The following is a 17605-nucleotide window of genomic DNA, read 5'->3' on the forward strand; positions in this document are numbered from 1 at the left end:
TCCCCAGCGCTAGGGCTTCACTGAACAAGCGCCATGCATGACACTGTCTATGTCGCACTGAATCCATCATGCCTTATTTACGCCCATAACTTATCGCTTAATTCCATGCGGCAACTCGGCTGCTGGGAAATTCTCTGCCGGCAGCTTTGCATTAAGAAACATAATACGATCGACGTGTACGTAATGTTTAGCCTCGCAGGAGAGGCAGAAAACTCTCTCCAGTGAGCTCATATGTGTACGCATGCGTGTGCGCCACCAGATGAGTATTCCCTGGTCGCCTTTGAAAGAAGCTGCAGTGTCTGGTGTAAGCAGCAGACACTGCATGACGCATCTGTGTTGCATTGTGTTAGGTAATGAAGAATCAGCGAAAAATAAATTAAGCACGGTTTAACCAAGGTTATACCAAAATGGCGAGCGATTGCTCTGATATGCTAGGCATACTAGAAAACAGCCGACAAACGGACGCCACGTAGAAAAGAGCACACAAGGACTCCTTCCAATGTCTATGCAGACAGTTACGATTCCTCATATTCCATTGAGAATAAGGCAAGCACAGCTACGCGGCGTTTATATACCTGCCATACGCTGACACTCATCATGTGACCTGCCAGTAGTGCCAACTCGACGAAACTCATTTAAGGTGAAATATCAAAGGTGTAAAGGTCAGCCACCATGGTAGACATAAGGCACCATGGTGCACCTTTGGTAGACACGGACACAGTGAGCTTTTAATTTGGTTAAACTTATTATACTGAGAAAGCATTCCCAAATCACCAACGCCAAATTTTGGCAATGGCCTTGGCCAAATTCGGAGGTCGCCATCGTGTCGGGCACGCTCAATTATGGTTGGACATCGATTTTGGGCCAAATCGGCCAAGGTCAAATTTGGGGTGTGGCCGGGGCCTAACTTGGAAATCGCCATTGTGTCGCGCACGGTTATACATCAATTTTGGTCCAAATCGGCCAAGGTCAAATATCGGGGGTGGCTGAGGCCTAATTTGGAAATCGCCATTGTGTCGCGCACGTTTAGTTATGATTGGACACAGTTCTGGGCCAAATCGGCCAAGGTCAAATTTCGGGGTTGGCCGGGGCCTGATTTAGAAATCGCCATCGTGTCGGGCACGTTCAGTTATGGCTTGACATCGATTTTGGTCCAAATCGGCCAAGGTCAAATTTCGGGGGTGGCTCGTGCCTAATTTGGAAATCGCCATCGTGTCGTGCACGTTTAGTTATGGTTGGACATCAATTTTGGCCCAAATCGGCAAAGGTCAAATTTCGGGGGTGGCCCGGGCCTAATTTGGAAACCTCCACCGTGTCGGGCACGCTCAGTTATGGATTTACATCGATTTTGGTTTAAATCGTCCAAGGTCAAATTTCGGGGTAGCCTGGGACTAAGGCTTTCCAATGTCACACCAAGGTCAACAACGTGGAGGCGTTCGCATGTGGACGGACGCACTCCACATCGGCTCCGTGTCTTTTCGAAGATTCCGACCCAGCACCGACCCTGTGAGAAGAAGGAAGATGGACCTCTTCTTTCTCGTCTGCTACTAGCACCTTTCTAGAGCAATAAAAGTCTTTCCTACCTACCTACCTACCTACCACACCAAGGTCAAACTTATGCACATCCTGGAGACCAATATCTATTAGAGCTATCACTCTGAAAAAAGATTGCAGAACACTTTCTATTTGTGTTTGAGAAGTCATAAATGCATTCAGCAAAAACCGGTTTTCATCCGCCTCGGTAGCGCGGTCTTGGAGTATGCAAATATTGGTGACGTCTTGCTCAAAGGCATAAGGCTGTGCTATAAGAACTCCTATACAAGGGTTATTGTTAATCAGGAGCTAACGAAACCAATACCACTAGAAGCATCTGTTCGTCAAGGATGTCCACTGTCTCCATTGTTGTTTGCCCTATATCTGGAACCCCTCTGTCTCAGTATAATTAACAGCGTAGCTATCCGCGGTTTCTCTCTGGCTCGATGTGAAGTTAAAGTTTTAGCCTATGCTGATGATGTCGCCCTCTTTTGTTCTGACAAAAAGAGTGTACTTGAGGCTCTAAACTTGACTAAACAGTTCTGTGATGTATCAGGCGCGGCTCTTAATTTAGAGAAATCCAAAGGCTTTTGGTTGGGTTATTGGGGAACTAGGCCAAGCCAGTTCGGTGGCATATGCTGGGACAGTAGCCCTCTTGAGTACCTAGGCGTTCCGCTGCACCAAGTTCGCAACAGTACAGCCTACTGGGATTCACAAATTGTAACTCTACGGCGACAAACACAGGCTTGGATGGGTAGGGAACTCTCAGTGTTTGCGAGGGCACAGGTCTGTAACATATTTTTGTTTGCAAAGCTCGCGTATGTCCTTCAAGTCCTGCATTGTGCGAGGAGGAAGGTGCAAGCAATACACAGAATATTTGCAACATTCGTTTGGCGCTCTCAATGGGAGCCCATGAGGCGTGACAACTTGTTCCTTCCCTTAGAGGGTGGTGGAGTGGGTCTTGTTCACCTGTTCGTGCATCAACTTGTTTCCCGTTTTTTCTTTTTAAAATCGGCAAACCACCCATTTCTGGTAGCTGTGCTCATTAGGCGGCTTAGTTTTCATTTGCCTTACTTATTCGCACCGACTGTGCAGGCTCGTGAGGGGACTTTGTGGGGATTCCTCAAGGAGGTTGCTGACACTTTCAATTTCCTCACTGTGCGCTTCTCTTTAGATTACCTGTATAGCCTCTCGAGAAAACAGATGACCCAGGCTCTCACTGAGTCTTTGTTCCCTACACCATTGTATCGGCAGCCTTATCTGGGGTCTTTGGACATCAGTGTTCTAAAGCGTGTTAGGCGGATGTGTATTCAGGCAGCCGCTAAAACGTTCTTTTTCAAACTACACACAGCGACGCTGCCTGTCAAGACATTTCTTAATGACAAGAGGATGTTTGTACCTTGGAATGTGAATTGCCGTCTGTGTAACGTGCCTGAGACAATTGATCATTGTTTTATCCTGTGCCGTGATGCCATGTTTTTTTGGGACATACTACAACGAACTCTCAAGAAGGACATTGGAATTACACCGTACACTATTAGATTTCTGCCTGTTGACAAAAACTCTGTTGTGCCTTATGATCTGTTTATGCTGATGGGACTATTCAGTCTTTGGAAAAGCCGTATGATGGACAGACATGCTGAGCCACCAAGATCGTCCAAATCTGTGTTTCGAGAACAGTGTGCTTTGGTGAGGAGTGTATATGCTGCACGCGAAGAACCTCCAAGCTGGCTGCCGTGCCTAGATGCATGTGTGTGCCTCCCTGGATTTTGATGTTTTTATGGGGCTGCAGTGCTGAGTTAGGGCAATGGCGGGCTCCTATTAATCAGCCCGGCAACTTGAGACGCGATCCAGTCTGATCGAAGTTTTCCTCCTTTCTACGGATGTTCTTCCATGCAATAAAGAAAAAAAAAAAATCCGCCTCGGTAGCGCAGTAGGCAGCGCGTCAGTCTCATAATCTGAAGGTCGTGAGTTCGATCCTCACCCGGGGCAGGCGGAGCGGTTATTTTTTTCAACTTGAAATATAATTGCGTCTTTTTTTTCCCGCTAAGTAGGGATTTCATACAAATATTGTCCTCTCTCTGTACAAACCTGTTCTTTGAAAGTTAGGACCGGCACGAATCAATTTTTTGGGGCAGTAGCAAAATGGTGGTTTGAGCTAGTTGGTACATCTTCAAAATTTCACCAGCGCTGCGACTAGGAACAAGAACAGCGAAGGAAGGACAAGGACAAGCACTACTAACAACTGAAAGTTTATTTGAAAAAACACAGATTATTAAAGATATTACTAAGTACTGGAGCCACTTTTGAGCCAATGCACACCCCTGTTATTTGAACATATAGCCTGCCTTCCCATTGAACAATTGTGGATTTGAGATAAAATGACACATGCTCCAAAAACGAGCCCACAGAAACGCCACACTTTGAAATGAATGCTTCTTCATCATTATCCTCTACTATACATTTCTTAACACACTGGAGGAGCCTATCATGTGGCAATGAATAGAATAAATCCTGCACATCAATACTAAACATATCACACGCACCAGGATTATTTAGTTTCAGATATTGCACAACCGCCACGGAATTAGATACAAGAAACGGGTCTTCTACAGTCAGTGAACACAAATTACTTTGCAAAAAACTTGAAACAGCATGTTGCCAAGTTCCCCGTTCAGTAACAATGCAACGGAAGGGGATGTCAGTTTTGTGAGTTTTGGCAGCAAAAAACACTTCTAAAAAGTTGCCTCTCGCCTTCTTAATGGATGCTTGCAGGCCAACTAAATTCATATCACCTACCAGCCTTAACGCCTCGTTTTTTGCTTAAGGGCACTGGTACGCACAGGCTTAAAGTGTACGCACAGTGTACCCTTGAAGTTGAGCGCCCATCCAGTCGACATTTGCGCCTGTTCATTTTCATGGCGCTGCTTTAATTATGCACTAATCAGCTCTCAAAATTGTTGCTGCAGTAATCGAAGCTTCTCTATTGGCAGCAAAATATATTGGTTCAAATGCGCCGCTGTGGCAGTGTCCCCTTGCAGAATTCGCATTCATATGTACACTGCAGTTAGCTCGGTGGTTGCACACCTGACCATGGTAATAACGCCATCCGGTTACGGTACATTAACACTCCCATTGAAGGCTTACAGACATAAAATTTTGGGGTTTCCTTTTTTTTTTGCCTTGAAAGAGACCTATGGGCTCAGTAATGATATGAGCTCGAAACACCAGTGCGTAGCGTTAATAATTGATTACAAACGATTTTTACCGGCAGACTCCGTCTCGATATGCGCCAGCACTGAAGTGCAACCTGACTTCAGAGTCGACTGGCAAAAGTGGACTAACACATTCGACGTCGCTGTCTAGTCCTGGTGTATCTGAGAACAGCCAGTAGGTTCGGTGGCTCCACAATAATTAGTAAATCAATCAATCAATCAATCAATCAATCAATCAATCAATCAATCAATCAATCAATCAATCAATCAATCAATCAATCAATCAATCAATCAATCAATCAATCAATCAATCAATCAATCAATCAATCAATCAATCAATCAATCAATCAATTCATACTGTCAGCCTGTGCAGGCTATTACAGGAGTAGAAAACTGAATAAATGCACATCCAAAGGAAAAAAATCTCTGCCTCTCCCGTAACCGAGAGTAGAGTAAGCATGAAATGTTTACGGGCTTAACACGAAGCGTACGCGGACACGACGAGACGCAGGCCTGACAAGAATGTATATGCAGCGCGTTCGAAACTGTCTACAGTGCGTAGAGGCGAAAGCGTTTTCCGCACCACTTTGACTATATGTGACACTGGTCACGTCACCACTGGATGACGTCACACATAATTGATGACGAAGTAATGACAGATTACTAATTAGTGACTAATTACTGATTAATGACTAAATACTAACTAACTGCTAATTAATTACGCTTAAGCTTCGCCTTTAGGTGGTGGTGGTGAAAACATTTATTCAGAAGGGAGAAGGAACCCCAGTGGCGGTGGCCGCCGCCCGGGCGAGCCAGACTAAGGCTTGTTGGGCCTGTAAGTCGTGGCAGCCGAGCAGGATCGCCTCCCAGTCCTCCCGGGTTGGGATGGAGATGGGGTGAATGGCCGGGTTGGAGGGGCAGGCCCACACCATGCGATAGGTGTCCGAAGACACGGCACTACAGTGCGGGCAGTTGCCGCTAAAGGAGGGGTCGAAATGTTTTAGTGCTGCCGGGCACAGCAATGTATTGGTGAAGAGGCGGAGAAGGCGCCGCTCATCCGCCTTCTTGAGGCCTTTACATGGGCTAGGGTAAAGGCGATGGCTATTTTTGTAGTAGGTTGTGATATATTTGAACGTATAGACCAGATTAAAATCGTATTCCTGATCAGGTGGGGAGGAGAAAACAGCCCGGTGAGAGAGCGCGCGGGCGGCTACGTCTGCTGTATCGTTTCCTGCCAACCCCTGATGAGTAGGGGCCCATATAAAGTAACGGTGTGCGAGGTCCGTATCCAGTATGCAATTTTGGTAGATTCTATAGGAGAGGAAGGGAGTGCAGCCTTGTTCGACGTTCCGACAGGCCCATCGCGAGTCAGCGATTATGTATTTTGAATCGGAATGTGATGCCGCGAGAGCAATCGCGACCTCTTCTGCTTGTGTTGCACTGCGGGCTCTGAAAGTGAGGGACCAGGTGGGCCGCATGGTCCGCCGGGTTTCCAACAAACGCGGAGGGTTACGAAGGAAGGATGCCTTGCAGCTGGCAAACGCCTTCGTAACTAGTCGAATTCTCTATTCGACTCCTTATCTCCACCTACGGAAACAAGAGGAGGACGGCCTTGAGGTCATCTTTCGCAAAATTGTTAAACGTGCCCTTGACCTCCCCATCACTACTTCAAACAGCCGGCTTATGGCTCTTGGGGTGGTGAATACTTTCCGGGAGCTCCGGGAGGAGCACCTTACAAACCAGTACACGCGCTTGTCGCTAACGGAGTCGGGTCGCCGCCTTCTTGCTCGACTCCATATCCAACACATCCCTCCAATGGAAGACAGGTTTCGCATCCCGGAACTGTGGAGACGTGCCCTCCACGTGCGGCCTCTTCCAGCAAGCATGTCACATGAAGACCATAATGGTCGGCACCTGGCACGAGCGGAAGCGCTAGCCCGATATTATAACAACAAAACAGGTGTATCATACGTGGACGCCTCCGGCCCTCACCACGGGGGATGGTACACGGCCGCGGTAGTTCACAACAGCAACACAGTTAACGGCCTAACTTTCAGAGCCCGCAGTGCAACACAAGCAGAAGAGGTCGCGATCGCTCTCGCGGCCTCACATTCCAATTCAAAATACATAATCACCGACTCGCGAGGGGCCTGTCGGAACATCGAACAAGGCTGCACTCCCTTCCTAGCCTATCGAATATACCAAAATTGCATACGGGATACGGACCCCGCACACCGTTACCTCATATGGGCCCCTGCTCATCAGGGGTTGGCAGGAAACGAGGCAGCAGACGCAGCCGCCCGCGCGCTCTCTCACCGGGCTGTTTTCTCCTCCCCATCCGATCAGGAACCCGATTTTAATCCGGTATATACATTCAAAGATATTACAACATATTATCAAAATTGTCATCGCCTTTACCCTAGCCCATGTAAAGGCCTGAAGAAGGCGGATGAGCGGCTCCTTCTCCGCCTTCTCACCAATACATTGCTGTGCCCGGCAGCGCTAAAACATTTTGACCCCTCCTTTAGCGGCAGCTGCCCACACTGTAGTGCAGTGTCTTCTGACACCTATCACATGGTGTGGGCCTGCCCCTCCAACCCCGCTATTACCCCCATCCCTAACCCAACCCGGGAGGACTGGGAGGCGACCCTGCTCGGCAGCCACGACTTACAGGCCCAACAAGCCTTAGTCGGGCGCGCCCGGGGGGCGGCAACCGCCACTGGGGTCCCATACTAGGGACCTCCACCTAGTGTTTGTAAGGATCGGTCCCTTACGGGCTGATCCAAACATACCTCCTGTTCATTCGTAATAAATGTTTTCACCACCACCACCCGGGTTGAAGAAGCCGTTCAGCCGTGACCTCGCCTGCTCCGTTGCCTAAGCTCGTCTCCTCGCGCCGCTTGCGCCACGCCCCGCGTCTCTTCTTTTTCCTCTCCTTCCGTCTCTTTCCTAAGAGAGCGTTAGGCCGCCGCTAGTGCTGAAGGGCGCTGGTGGCGCATCACAACTTGCTTCCTATTTGAAACCCGGGGTTGCTGGACATATCTGTGTTAAAAATTATAAACTTTTCTCTTTTTCATTGCCATTTAAGATACTGCTGCGCATCGGGGGCTACCACATACAGGCTATATTGATCAAATTTTTTGAGCGCAACTCTTTGGCGCCCGTTTCTGCGTTTCGTGGCATCGCCGTTGCCGTCGCGGTTGTCCGTTGTAACCAGCAGTGGACACCCTTTAAACAATGGTGGTGGTGGTGTAAAACATTTATTTATACTATATACAGAGGTATTGCTTGGACCGTGCCTGAAGGGCCCGGCCCTCACAATCACTAGGAGGGATACCTAGTCCGGGACCCCTGTGGCCACCGCGGCGGCCCGGGCTCTTGTCACCAGGGCCCGTTGGTCCTGGAGAGTTGAGCAGCCGAGCAGGGCAGCCTCCCAGTCCTCTCGGGTGGGGTGGGGTGGGAAAGCAGGATTGGCAGGGCATGCCCACACCATGTGATACGTGTCCGCAAACACTTCCCCACAGTGTGGACACTCGCCCGAAAAAGCCGAATTGAAATGTTTGAGCACTGCCGGGCACAGTACCGTGTTGGTGTAGAGGCGAAGTAGCCAACGCTCCTCTGCCTTATTGAGGCCTTTACAGGGGGGTGGGTATCGGCCGTGAGCGTTTTGATAAAGGAGAGAGATCTCCCGAAAAGTAATAGCCGGATTAAAATCAGTAGCCGGACCAGGCGGCGAAAGAGGCGATGCCCGGTGGTTAAGCGCGCGGGCGGTAGTGTCCGCTACCTTATTTCCCTCTATCCCCGCATGTGCCGGGGCCCAGATGATGGTGTGCGCCGGGTTGGGAAATCCCGGTACTCACATCTGTGTAAAATTTGGAAAGCACGATCTGGAATTTGGCCCTGTTCAAAATTGCGGCAAGCTTCTCTTGAGTCGGTGATAATGACTCGGGACGCTGGATCCGCAGCTGCAAGTGCGATAGCAACTTCCTCCGCGAATGTAATGTTGGAGCGGGAGCTTGGAAAGGAGAATGTAAAAGCGAAACTTCCTCCCCTCCTTAGCAACCGGTGTGCCCGTAGGGGGCGCAGCTGTGTATAGAAACCGTGACGTCACATGGTAGCGGTAGAACAAGCGCACGCGCGTCGGCGTTGGCAGCTACACCAACGCTCCTTCGCCAGCCGTCTCGTTGCAGTCGAGTAAGTGAGACACATGGCTCCGAAGCGGCCCGGTGATTCCGCGCCAAGCGGTTCGGAGAATCGGCAGTGGGTTGACCACAAGGGTTTCGCCAAGCACACTTCAGAATTTCCAAAGTGTCTTCGGTATTTTTTTTTCGGTACAGCTGCGAAACCAATAGAGTGGACGCTCGTCTACCGAGCCGGAGTACCCGGGTTTGAACCCGACCGCGGCGGCCGCGTTTCGATGGAGGCGAAACGCAAGAGGCGCCCGTGTGCTGTGCGATGTCAGTGCACGTTAAAGATCCTCAGGTGGTCGAAATTGGTTGGTTGGCCTCAAGTAAAATGGCACATACCCACTACGGGGGAGTGGTCGAAATTATTCCGGCTACGGCACTTCTTTCTCTCTTTCTTCTTTCACTCCCACCTTCCTCCCTTCCCTTACGGCGCGGTTCAAATGTCCGCCGAGATATGTGAGACAGATACTGCGCCATTTCCTTTCCTCAAAAACCATTTTACTTTACAATTTATGCCTGGAAAGCAGAGGTTAAAATTTGTAAATTCTTTTTTGAGGAAAGGAAATGAGCAGTATCTGTGTCACACACATCTCCGTGGACACCTGAACCAGAGGGAAGGCGCACTCTTGGAAGAGTGGTCCCCTCAATCGTGCTTTAAGCTACGTGGCGGTGGCAACCGATGTGCGCTGCATACTTTTGCATTGACAACGTTGTGCCAGAAACGATGCTACCTGCCAGGGTGGCTGGGTGGGTGGGGACTTTAAAGGGACACTGAGGAAGGAAGGGAAAACTTTATTTTACTCTAGTCCTTTTTCCTGCGTTTTGGGGGCATCTTCAGAGACGTTTTCTCCTTGAGGGACACTGAGGAGAAATTAAAGTTGGCTTGTATCGACAGAATACCAGCTCCTGATTACAAAAAGGCCACTCATACCGACAACAAAGCTCTTGTAACGTAGAAAAGAGCAAGAACCAAAATACAGGTATCGCCGCCACAGGCCAAACTCGCAAGTACAAGCGTGATGACGTCACAGGACAAAACAATGTTGCTAAAACCAATGGTTCTAGCAACACTAGAACACGAGAAGCCACAAATCACTGAGGCGCAGCCAATGCATGCGCAAATCTCCTTGACGTCGCCAGACGGCGCCACGTACCCGGCAGCTACGCGCGCGCCTGCAGCATCGGGACCAATCAGCGCCTGCTCCCCGGCGGTAGGCGAGCTCCCGGTATTCCGCAAACGGTAACAAGGTACACGGTATGCTAAAGGTGTCTATTTTCGAGAACTGTCTATTTTCGAGCCGTTGTCATGGAGGTAACGGTTGAAGGCCGCACCATCAGCGCGGAAGAGCAAAACTCAAGCGACTGGACACCGGTGCTGTATAAAGCCTACGCCTCCCGACCAGCCAGTTCGCCGAAACCTTACCGCTCCGACAACGCTACCTCAGACGCAGCTCACCCGAACGCCAACAACGCGTCGCGCCACGCAGCAGCCGTAACCGGCAGCGGCAAGACGCCGACCCGTCTACCACCTGCGACTAAGGAGGCTCGCCTCGCAGTACAGCGGAGCAAGCAGCTGCCACCACTCCCACCTAACGCTATTCGAGTAGACGTTCGCCCGCGAGGTGAACTACGACTCCCAGATGTCCCAGCACCCCGGCTCTTGAAGACAGTGCAGACCCAGCTCGATATCATTCCACCGGACGACTTCTGCCTGCGCGTCCACCAGACAAACAATACTTTCACCATGGCAACCACACATTTCCCAACAGTCGAGACTCTCAAGACGCTGACCTCTCTCACCATCGAAGGCAAAACATATCCCTACGCGGCATACGTAGCACCACCACCGGGGGCTACCAGAGGAGTCATCACGAACGCCTATGACGACGAGACGCGGACGCAACTGTACCACGACCTGGTGAAAAGAAATCCTGAATACACCATTCTAGCAGCACGACGCATGGGAAAGACACACTCCATCCTGATCACCTTCGACGAAACCACAGTACCTCACTCCATCAAATACATGGGAGCCATCCACCGCTGCACCCCATACCGTGGCAGTCCGGATGCCTGTACTAACTGCAGACAGCCGGGTCACCGCCACGACGTATGCCCGAGTCCCAAGACAAATATCTGCCCCCGTTGTGGAACACAACACTCCCAAGAAGACACACTTTGCACGCCCAAGTGCATTCTGTGCGAGGGCCCACACCTGACAGGCACGGGATCCTGCAAGGGACGCAACATCCACCAGCCACGGAAACAGCCAAACCACCCACAAACGCAGCAGCACGACTTGGTCCTATCCAGAGAAAATTTTCCCCATTTGTCATCCGGACTCCTACAGCCCAACCAAAACAAACCAGCTTGGTCAGTGCCGTTGAAACAAGTCTGGGGCACCTCCGCCTCTTCACACAGGCACACGACATCCTTGCATGCACAACCCAGTCTACAACAAGCCCTGGCAAAATCTCAGGAGGAGGCAGCAGCGGCTAAGGCAGAAGCTACAGCAGCCCGAGCAGAAGCCGCTGCCTTGCGTCAACACATCGCCAAGCTGGAAGCCCAGATAAGTGCTCTTGCCGCTGGTTCTACCCTTCCACCTGCTCCCGCTCCTACCACATCCCAAACTCCTCCTCCCAACCCGCCTACCGCCGATACCTCGTCCTCCCACTCCGAGCCTAATTCCTCTCCTGATTTGCTAGCAATGGAGGCTGACACTGATCCCTTTACAAATTCACCTCCGTGCACAACGCCCTCTCCCTCCACACCCATCTCACTAAACAACATACCAACCCTGCTTCAATCATTTGCAGCTCGCTTTGAGGCAAAACTGCAGGAAGCTATAACTCGCATCAACGAGGAATACACACCCATCAAAGACGCAGTAATCCGCATAACACAAGACAACGCTATTCTTAACCACCGATTCGATGTGCTAACTCAAGGATTCTCTGAATGCTGTAACGATCTTGAGTCCCGACTCCCAAAGCGTGACCCCACACCAAACAGACGCAAGAAGCCCAAAGCACCGGAGGAACAGACCAACCATATCCCTACCATAGTTCAGGGCTCCCAACCCCCCGTTACAGCTCCCTCCTCTATAGATTATCATGATGGCAGTTACACTCCGTAATCTTACACTCTGGCAGTGGAACTGCCGGGGATTTGGTCACAAGCGTCACGTAATCCACCAACTGCTGTCCTGCGCTGCAGGACCCGACATCCTTGCCCTGCAGGAACCCTCAAACCCACTCACCCTACCCGGCTATGCTCCTGTTCTGCCCACATCCCTCCACCCCCTCGGGTAGCATTTCTGGTTCGTCGTTCAATCACCACCATCTCCCATTCCATAGTGATTGAAGACATTGATCACCTTTTTATTGAGCTTGTGCCGCGACACACTCGAGCGAACAGTGTCTTCATCCTAAATGTTTATAGCCACCCTAAGTGCCTTCAAGGTAACTTCGAACGCCTCTCTACCATCGCGAAGCGCATAGCCAACAAGTGCCCCTTACTCGTCGTGGGAGACTTTAACGCCCCACATACAGCCTGGGGTTACCCACACGACACACCGAAAGGACGTCGGGTATGGTTAGCCGCGCAACAAGCCGGTCTCTCCCTTCTCACAGACCCCACCTCTCCTACACGCACGGGAAACAGTGTCTGTAAAGACACTACGCCAGACCTCACGTTCGCACATCGCCTCCCTCACGCCACATGGTGCAACACACAAGAGAATCTTGGTAGTGACCATTTCATCATCGAGATTCTCTTACACATTCAACTACATCGCAGGCCTCTCAGAGGCTCCACTCTTACAAAGTGGGACTCTTTCCGCTCATGTAGAACAGCACGCACTTTCGTTCCCATCACGGACATCACCGCATGGACCGAGCAGCTAAAAAGCGATGTCCGATCCGTAACTTGCACTCTACCCGAAGACTGCCCAAGCGACACAATTGACTCCCGCCTCCTACATTTATGGGAGGCTAAAACAGGCCTAGAGCGCCGCTGGCAAAGGCAGCGATGGAACCGGACACTTAAGCGTCGCCTCGCCCGCCTTAACAAAGAGATAGAAACACACGCAGCGAATCTTTCACGTCAGAACTGGGAATCTATCTGCAACAAGCTTGATGGCAATATGAGTGTGCCTCAGACCTGGAACCTTTTTCGGCACTTAATAGACTCCACTCACTCTATGACTGGCCAGAGACACGCCCTCACCCAAACTCATACATACTTCAGATATACCTCCACCAGACCTCCTCCAAGACATTCGAAATCAATACTTCCCCACATACCCTCCTGCACACCACCCTGATTATGCAGGCCCCCCTAACGACCAGCTTGATCAACCCATTACAGAAGCAGAGGCCCAGGCTGAACTCCAGACGCTTAACACGTCCTCAGCCCCCGGCCCAGACGGGGTACATAACAAGGCTCTCAGGAATCTCGACGCACAATCCATTGCTGTACTTACAGAATACTTTAATGAGTGCTGGCGACTGGGCACCCTCCCACCACAATGGAAAGAGGCAAGAGTCATTTTCATACCCAAACCTGGCAAACCTCTGCTTACTTCTAACCTCAGACCCATCTCCCTCACATCTTCTGTTGGCAAACTCGTGGAGCATGTACTCCAGCGCAGGCTTTGCCAATACCTAGAAAGCAACAATCTCATGCCCACTAGCATGTTTGGATTTCGACCAGGGCTTTCCACACAGGACGTCTTCTGGCAGCTAAAACATCACATTCTCGACTCACAGACCTCCGACACTAAAGCTATCCTGGGGGTGGATCTCACTAAGGCATTTGATAACGTTACACACTCAGCTATCCTAGAAAACCTTACGACCCTGGGAGTCGGCGCCAGGATGTACAACTACATCCGAGACTTCCTCAGCCACCGCACAGCCACGCTTACCTTCGGCGACCACAGCCTACCAGGGATCACGCTGGGAGCACGAGGTACGCCCCAGGGAGCCGTCCTCTCCCCTATTTTATTCAACATAGCACTTCTTCACTTACCCCAACAGCTAGCTCAAATTCCCGACATCCATTTCAGCCTCTACGCCGACGACATCACTGTCTGGGCAAACCATGGCAGCGATGCCGAAATAGAAGAACACATACAATTGGCACTAACCACCATCGACGCATATGTACAGGAGCGTGGCCTGACCTGCTCCCCTTCAAAATCGGAGCTTTTCCTCTACCGGCCCAAGCAACACGATTCAGCCAATGCACCCATCTCCCTCGCCCTAGGTACCCATCCCATCATACTAGTACACAAAGTCCGCGTGCTAGGACTGGTTCTCCACTCCCACGGTGCGCACGGAGAAGTCATAAAGACACTTCAAACACACGCTCAACACACCACTCGACTGATTCGCCGCATAGCGAACCGCAGGGCTGGCCTACGCGAGCGAAACACGACTCGCCTCACCCAGGCTTACATCATAAGCCGCACAACATATGCCCTTCCATACTTACCCCTCAAACAGAAGGAGAGAGACCGGGTTAATGCGCTCCTACGTAGTTGCACGAGAACGGCTCTACGTCTTCCCCCCAGCACATCCAACGACCGACTTCTCAGACTAGGTGCACACAACACCTTTGAGGAGCTAAAAGAAGCTACCTTTATGGCACAACTATCCCGTCTATCCAGCTCAGAGGCTGGTCGTACTTTATTGTCCCAGTTGAGCCTGACCCCAATTACAGAGCCTACCGAGGGGGTCCCCCTTTCTGCTACCCTCCGCTCTAACCTCAACGTAACCCCCATCCCCAAGAACATGCACCCTGAGCGAGACAGGGAACGCAGAGTAGCAAGTGCTCGGGCCCTTCACAAACAGTATAGCGAGGACCATGAGGTGGTCTACGTGGACGCAGCGGAATATACGACAGGCTCCCGTATGGCCCTGGCGGTAGCCGACAATAATGCAAAGCTTCTAACCTCCAGCTCAATCATTACCAAATTCGACCACAGAGGCAGAAGAGGCAGCCATCGCGCTTGCTCTCATTTCTACATCTGCCACAAAAATTATCTCCGATTCCAAATCTGCAATTTTAAATTATGCGAAGGGCTACATATCCAGCACCGCTGCTCGTTTACTACGTTTCTGGCAGCCCCGGCGCCTCATCACCCTCATCTGGACGCCAGCACATGCTGGCCTCCCTGGCAACGAGGAGGCTCATTCCCTAGCCCGAGGTCTCACATTCCGGGCAGGAGTCGAGCCCCCTCTACGAGCCTCGGAGCGCCTGCTCTCCTTCCGTGATATTCTCTCGTACTACCGAGACAAACGAAGGGAATACGCACCCCCAGCTCCATCCCTCACCATACCGCAGGCTGCACATTGGCGACAACTACAAACCCGAACTGCTCCATACCCAATACTGCTGCATGCCCGATACTCAGACCAATTCCCGTCATCATACAAACTTTGCGGCAAACCAGGAGACTTCTTACACACCCTCCTCACATGCCCCACCTTCCCTCATCCCCCATCACCAACCGCGGCGGAGTCTTACTGGGAGTCTCTTCTGACCAGCTCGTCCGCTCAAGACCAGCGCCGGATCATCTCCAGCGCTCACAGTAGGATTGCGCTCCAGGGGCTATCCTTCGCGTTGTAAAGGTGCCTCCTCCTCACATTGAGGAGGCATCCAAGTGTCATGTAGGGGGCTTCGCCCCCACGATTTACATCATTGGCAATAAAAGTTTCCACCACCACCACCACCCCCGCTTGCCTGGCGCATACTGGAATATAGCTGTCGATGCGAAGATCTAACTCCACGCAACCTGATTTGGGCCCCCGGTCACCAGGGACTCCAGGGAAACGAACAGGCCGATCAGGCCGCCCGCGCACTCTCTCCTCGGGCTATCTCCCTGTCCTTGGAAGGGTACTCCCAATCAGACAATCTGGCCCTTACATTCAAACAAATCACCGATTACTACAAGGAGGAAAACCGGCGCTACCCGGCCCCTTGTAAGGGTCTGGATCGCGCTGACGAGTGCCTCCTCATCAAAATTCTTACTAACACTGTACTGTGCCCGGCGGTGCTCAAAAATTTCAAGAGAGAGAGAGAGAGAAAAACTTTATTTCTACAGGAATTCGGGGCACGACCCTGGGTCCCCGCACGACCCCACTGCACTCAAGTGTTTATGTTCCGAAGGTCCATAACACTGGCAGCACGGCCGGTGGCGATGGTCTACACGGCCGGGTCCTCCGAGCGCAGCAGGGTCTCCCAGTCCTCCCAAGTCTTGAGGTTCTCTAGGTCCCGCGGGGGAGGGTCCGCCGGGCAGAGGGAAAGGATGTGGAGAGAAGAAGCGAAGGGTTCTGGGCATAGGGCGCAAGCAGGAGTGGGGAAGGAGGGATGATAGTTGGCTAGGGTAAGGGGCGAGGGGAGAGTATGTTTGTAATCTGCGCCAGTGTTGCGTGTCTTATCTAGGAAGGGGTTGGGCGGGGGGTAGAGCTGGCGTGAGGCTCTGTATGCCTGGGTCAGCTCACTGAATGAGTGCATGCGATCCTTCGTGAATCCCCGATCCGAGGCCACCTGAGCCCGGTTTAATGAACCTCGGGCTAAAAGGTTGGCGACCTCGTTTCCGGTATTGCCGGAGTGCGCAGGCACCCATATCAGCTCCACTTGGCGGGGCGGGGGTGCATCGGGCGAGTACAGTATGTCAAAAGCAGGGACATGAACTCGGCCTCGAGCAAAATTTAGAATCGCAGTTTTAGAGTCATTTAAAATATACCGGGCTTCCGTGCGGGTGATAGCAAGTGCAATGGCGGCTTCCTCTGCAGCCTCTGGGGAGGTGCCTGGAGGGAGAGGTAGTGTGAGGAGGGTGGATGAAGAGGAGTCCACCGCAGCTGCTGTCGCTTCATCACCCGTGCAGGCAGCGTCCACCCATACGGCGTCCGGGTCGGGGCCGTACGCTCGATGGAACATTTCAACACATCCGTTGATGGCGCGTGCCAGTTCTGTGGGGAGGTGGCTGACACCTTCCACATGGTTTGGGCGTGTCAATCAAACCCATCTACCCCCCCCCCCCCCCCCCCCCCCCCCAGCCCCAACCCCCCCAGAGAGGACTGGGAGGCGGCCCTGCTCGGCTGTCAAGACCTAAGGAGCCAAAATGCCTTGGTTCAACGGACGCGGGCGGCGTTGCTTGCCAATGGGGCACCGGAATAGGGGCTCCACCTAGTATTGTAAGGGAAAGGGCCAATAGGGTTCTACCCCAATCACCTTTCTGTAAAAATTTAATTGCCCATAAATGTTTTTTACCACCACCACTACCGTCGCGACCACCCGACGGCTTGAAGCGGGGGGCCCATCTGCGGTCGCTCTAAAGGTCAAACGTGCCTACCGCCGTGGCCACGCGAAGAGGCTGAGGAAGTAACATAATCGTCAGCATTTTTTTTTGTCTCTCTTCAGCACCGTCTTCAGCAATATATTTATCAACGCTAGGTCTGTGTTGGTAGCTATTTCTTATTTTAGAGGTTTCACGTGGTTGGGGGGACGCGCGCACGCAGTCCCCCACTACCAAAAATTGCATGCCCCATCTGCCTCTACTGAGGATGTGGCAGGGGTCAACGCGGGCGCAGTGCAATGCCCACGCCTCGCCCTGGAGGCTCCTCCATCCTGACCAAGGACGCCTCGGCACCAGGTAAGTAT

At 51.7% G+C, this 17605-nt stretch overlaps 1 protein-coding gene and 2 non-coding genes across 3 annotated transcripts; 2 read left to right on the forward strand and 1 right to left on the reverse strand.

Moving 5' to 3' along the window:
• Positions 1–3452: 3452 nt before the first annotated feature.
• On the forward strand, positions 3453–3525 carry TRNAM-CAU (transfer RNA methionine (anticodon CAU)). Its single transcript has one exon. It is a non-coding gene; the product is annotated as a tRNA-Met (tRNA).
• A 6716-nt stretch (positions 3526–10241) lies between these two features.
• LOC149334119 (uncharacterized) lies at positions 10242–12071 on the forward strand. Its single transcript, XM_089557866.1, has one exon. The coding sequence runs from the start codon at positions 10242–10244 to the stop codon at positions 12069–12071; it is 1830 nt and encodes a 609-aa protein (XP_089413992.1).
• A 5371-nt stretch (positions 12072–17442) lies between these two features.
• LOC149334120 (U1 spliceosomal RNA) lies at positions 17443–17605 on the reverse strand. Its single transcript, XR_016285391.1, has one exon. It is a non-coding gene; the product is annotated as a U1 spliceosomal RNA (small nuclear RNA).

Source organism: Amblyomma mixtum, chromosome 8 (assembly GCF_055824585.1).
Source record: "Amblyomma mixtum isolate Tamu chromosome 8, ASM5582458v1, whole genome shotgun sequence".
Lineage (NCBI taxonomy): Eukaryota > Metazoa > Arthropoda > Arachnida > Ixodida > Ixodidae > Amblyomma > Amblyomma mixtum.

What these genes read in the sequence shown, in the direction of transcription:
- LOC149334119 (XM_089557866.1), top strand. Translation starts at nt 10,242, where the DNA reads ATGGAGGTAACGGTTGAAGGCCGCACCATCAGCGCGGAAGAGCAAAAC.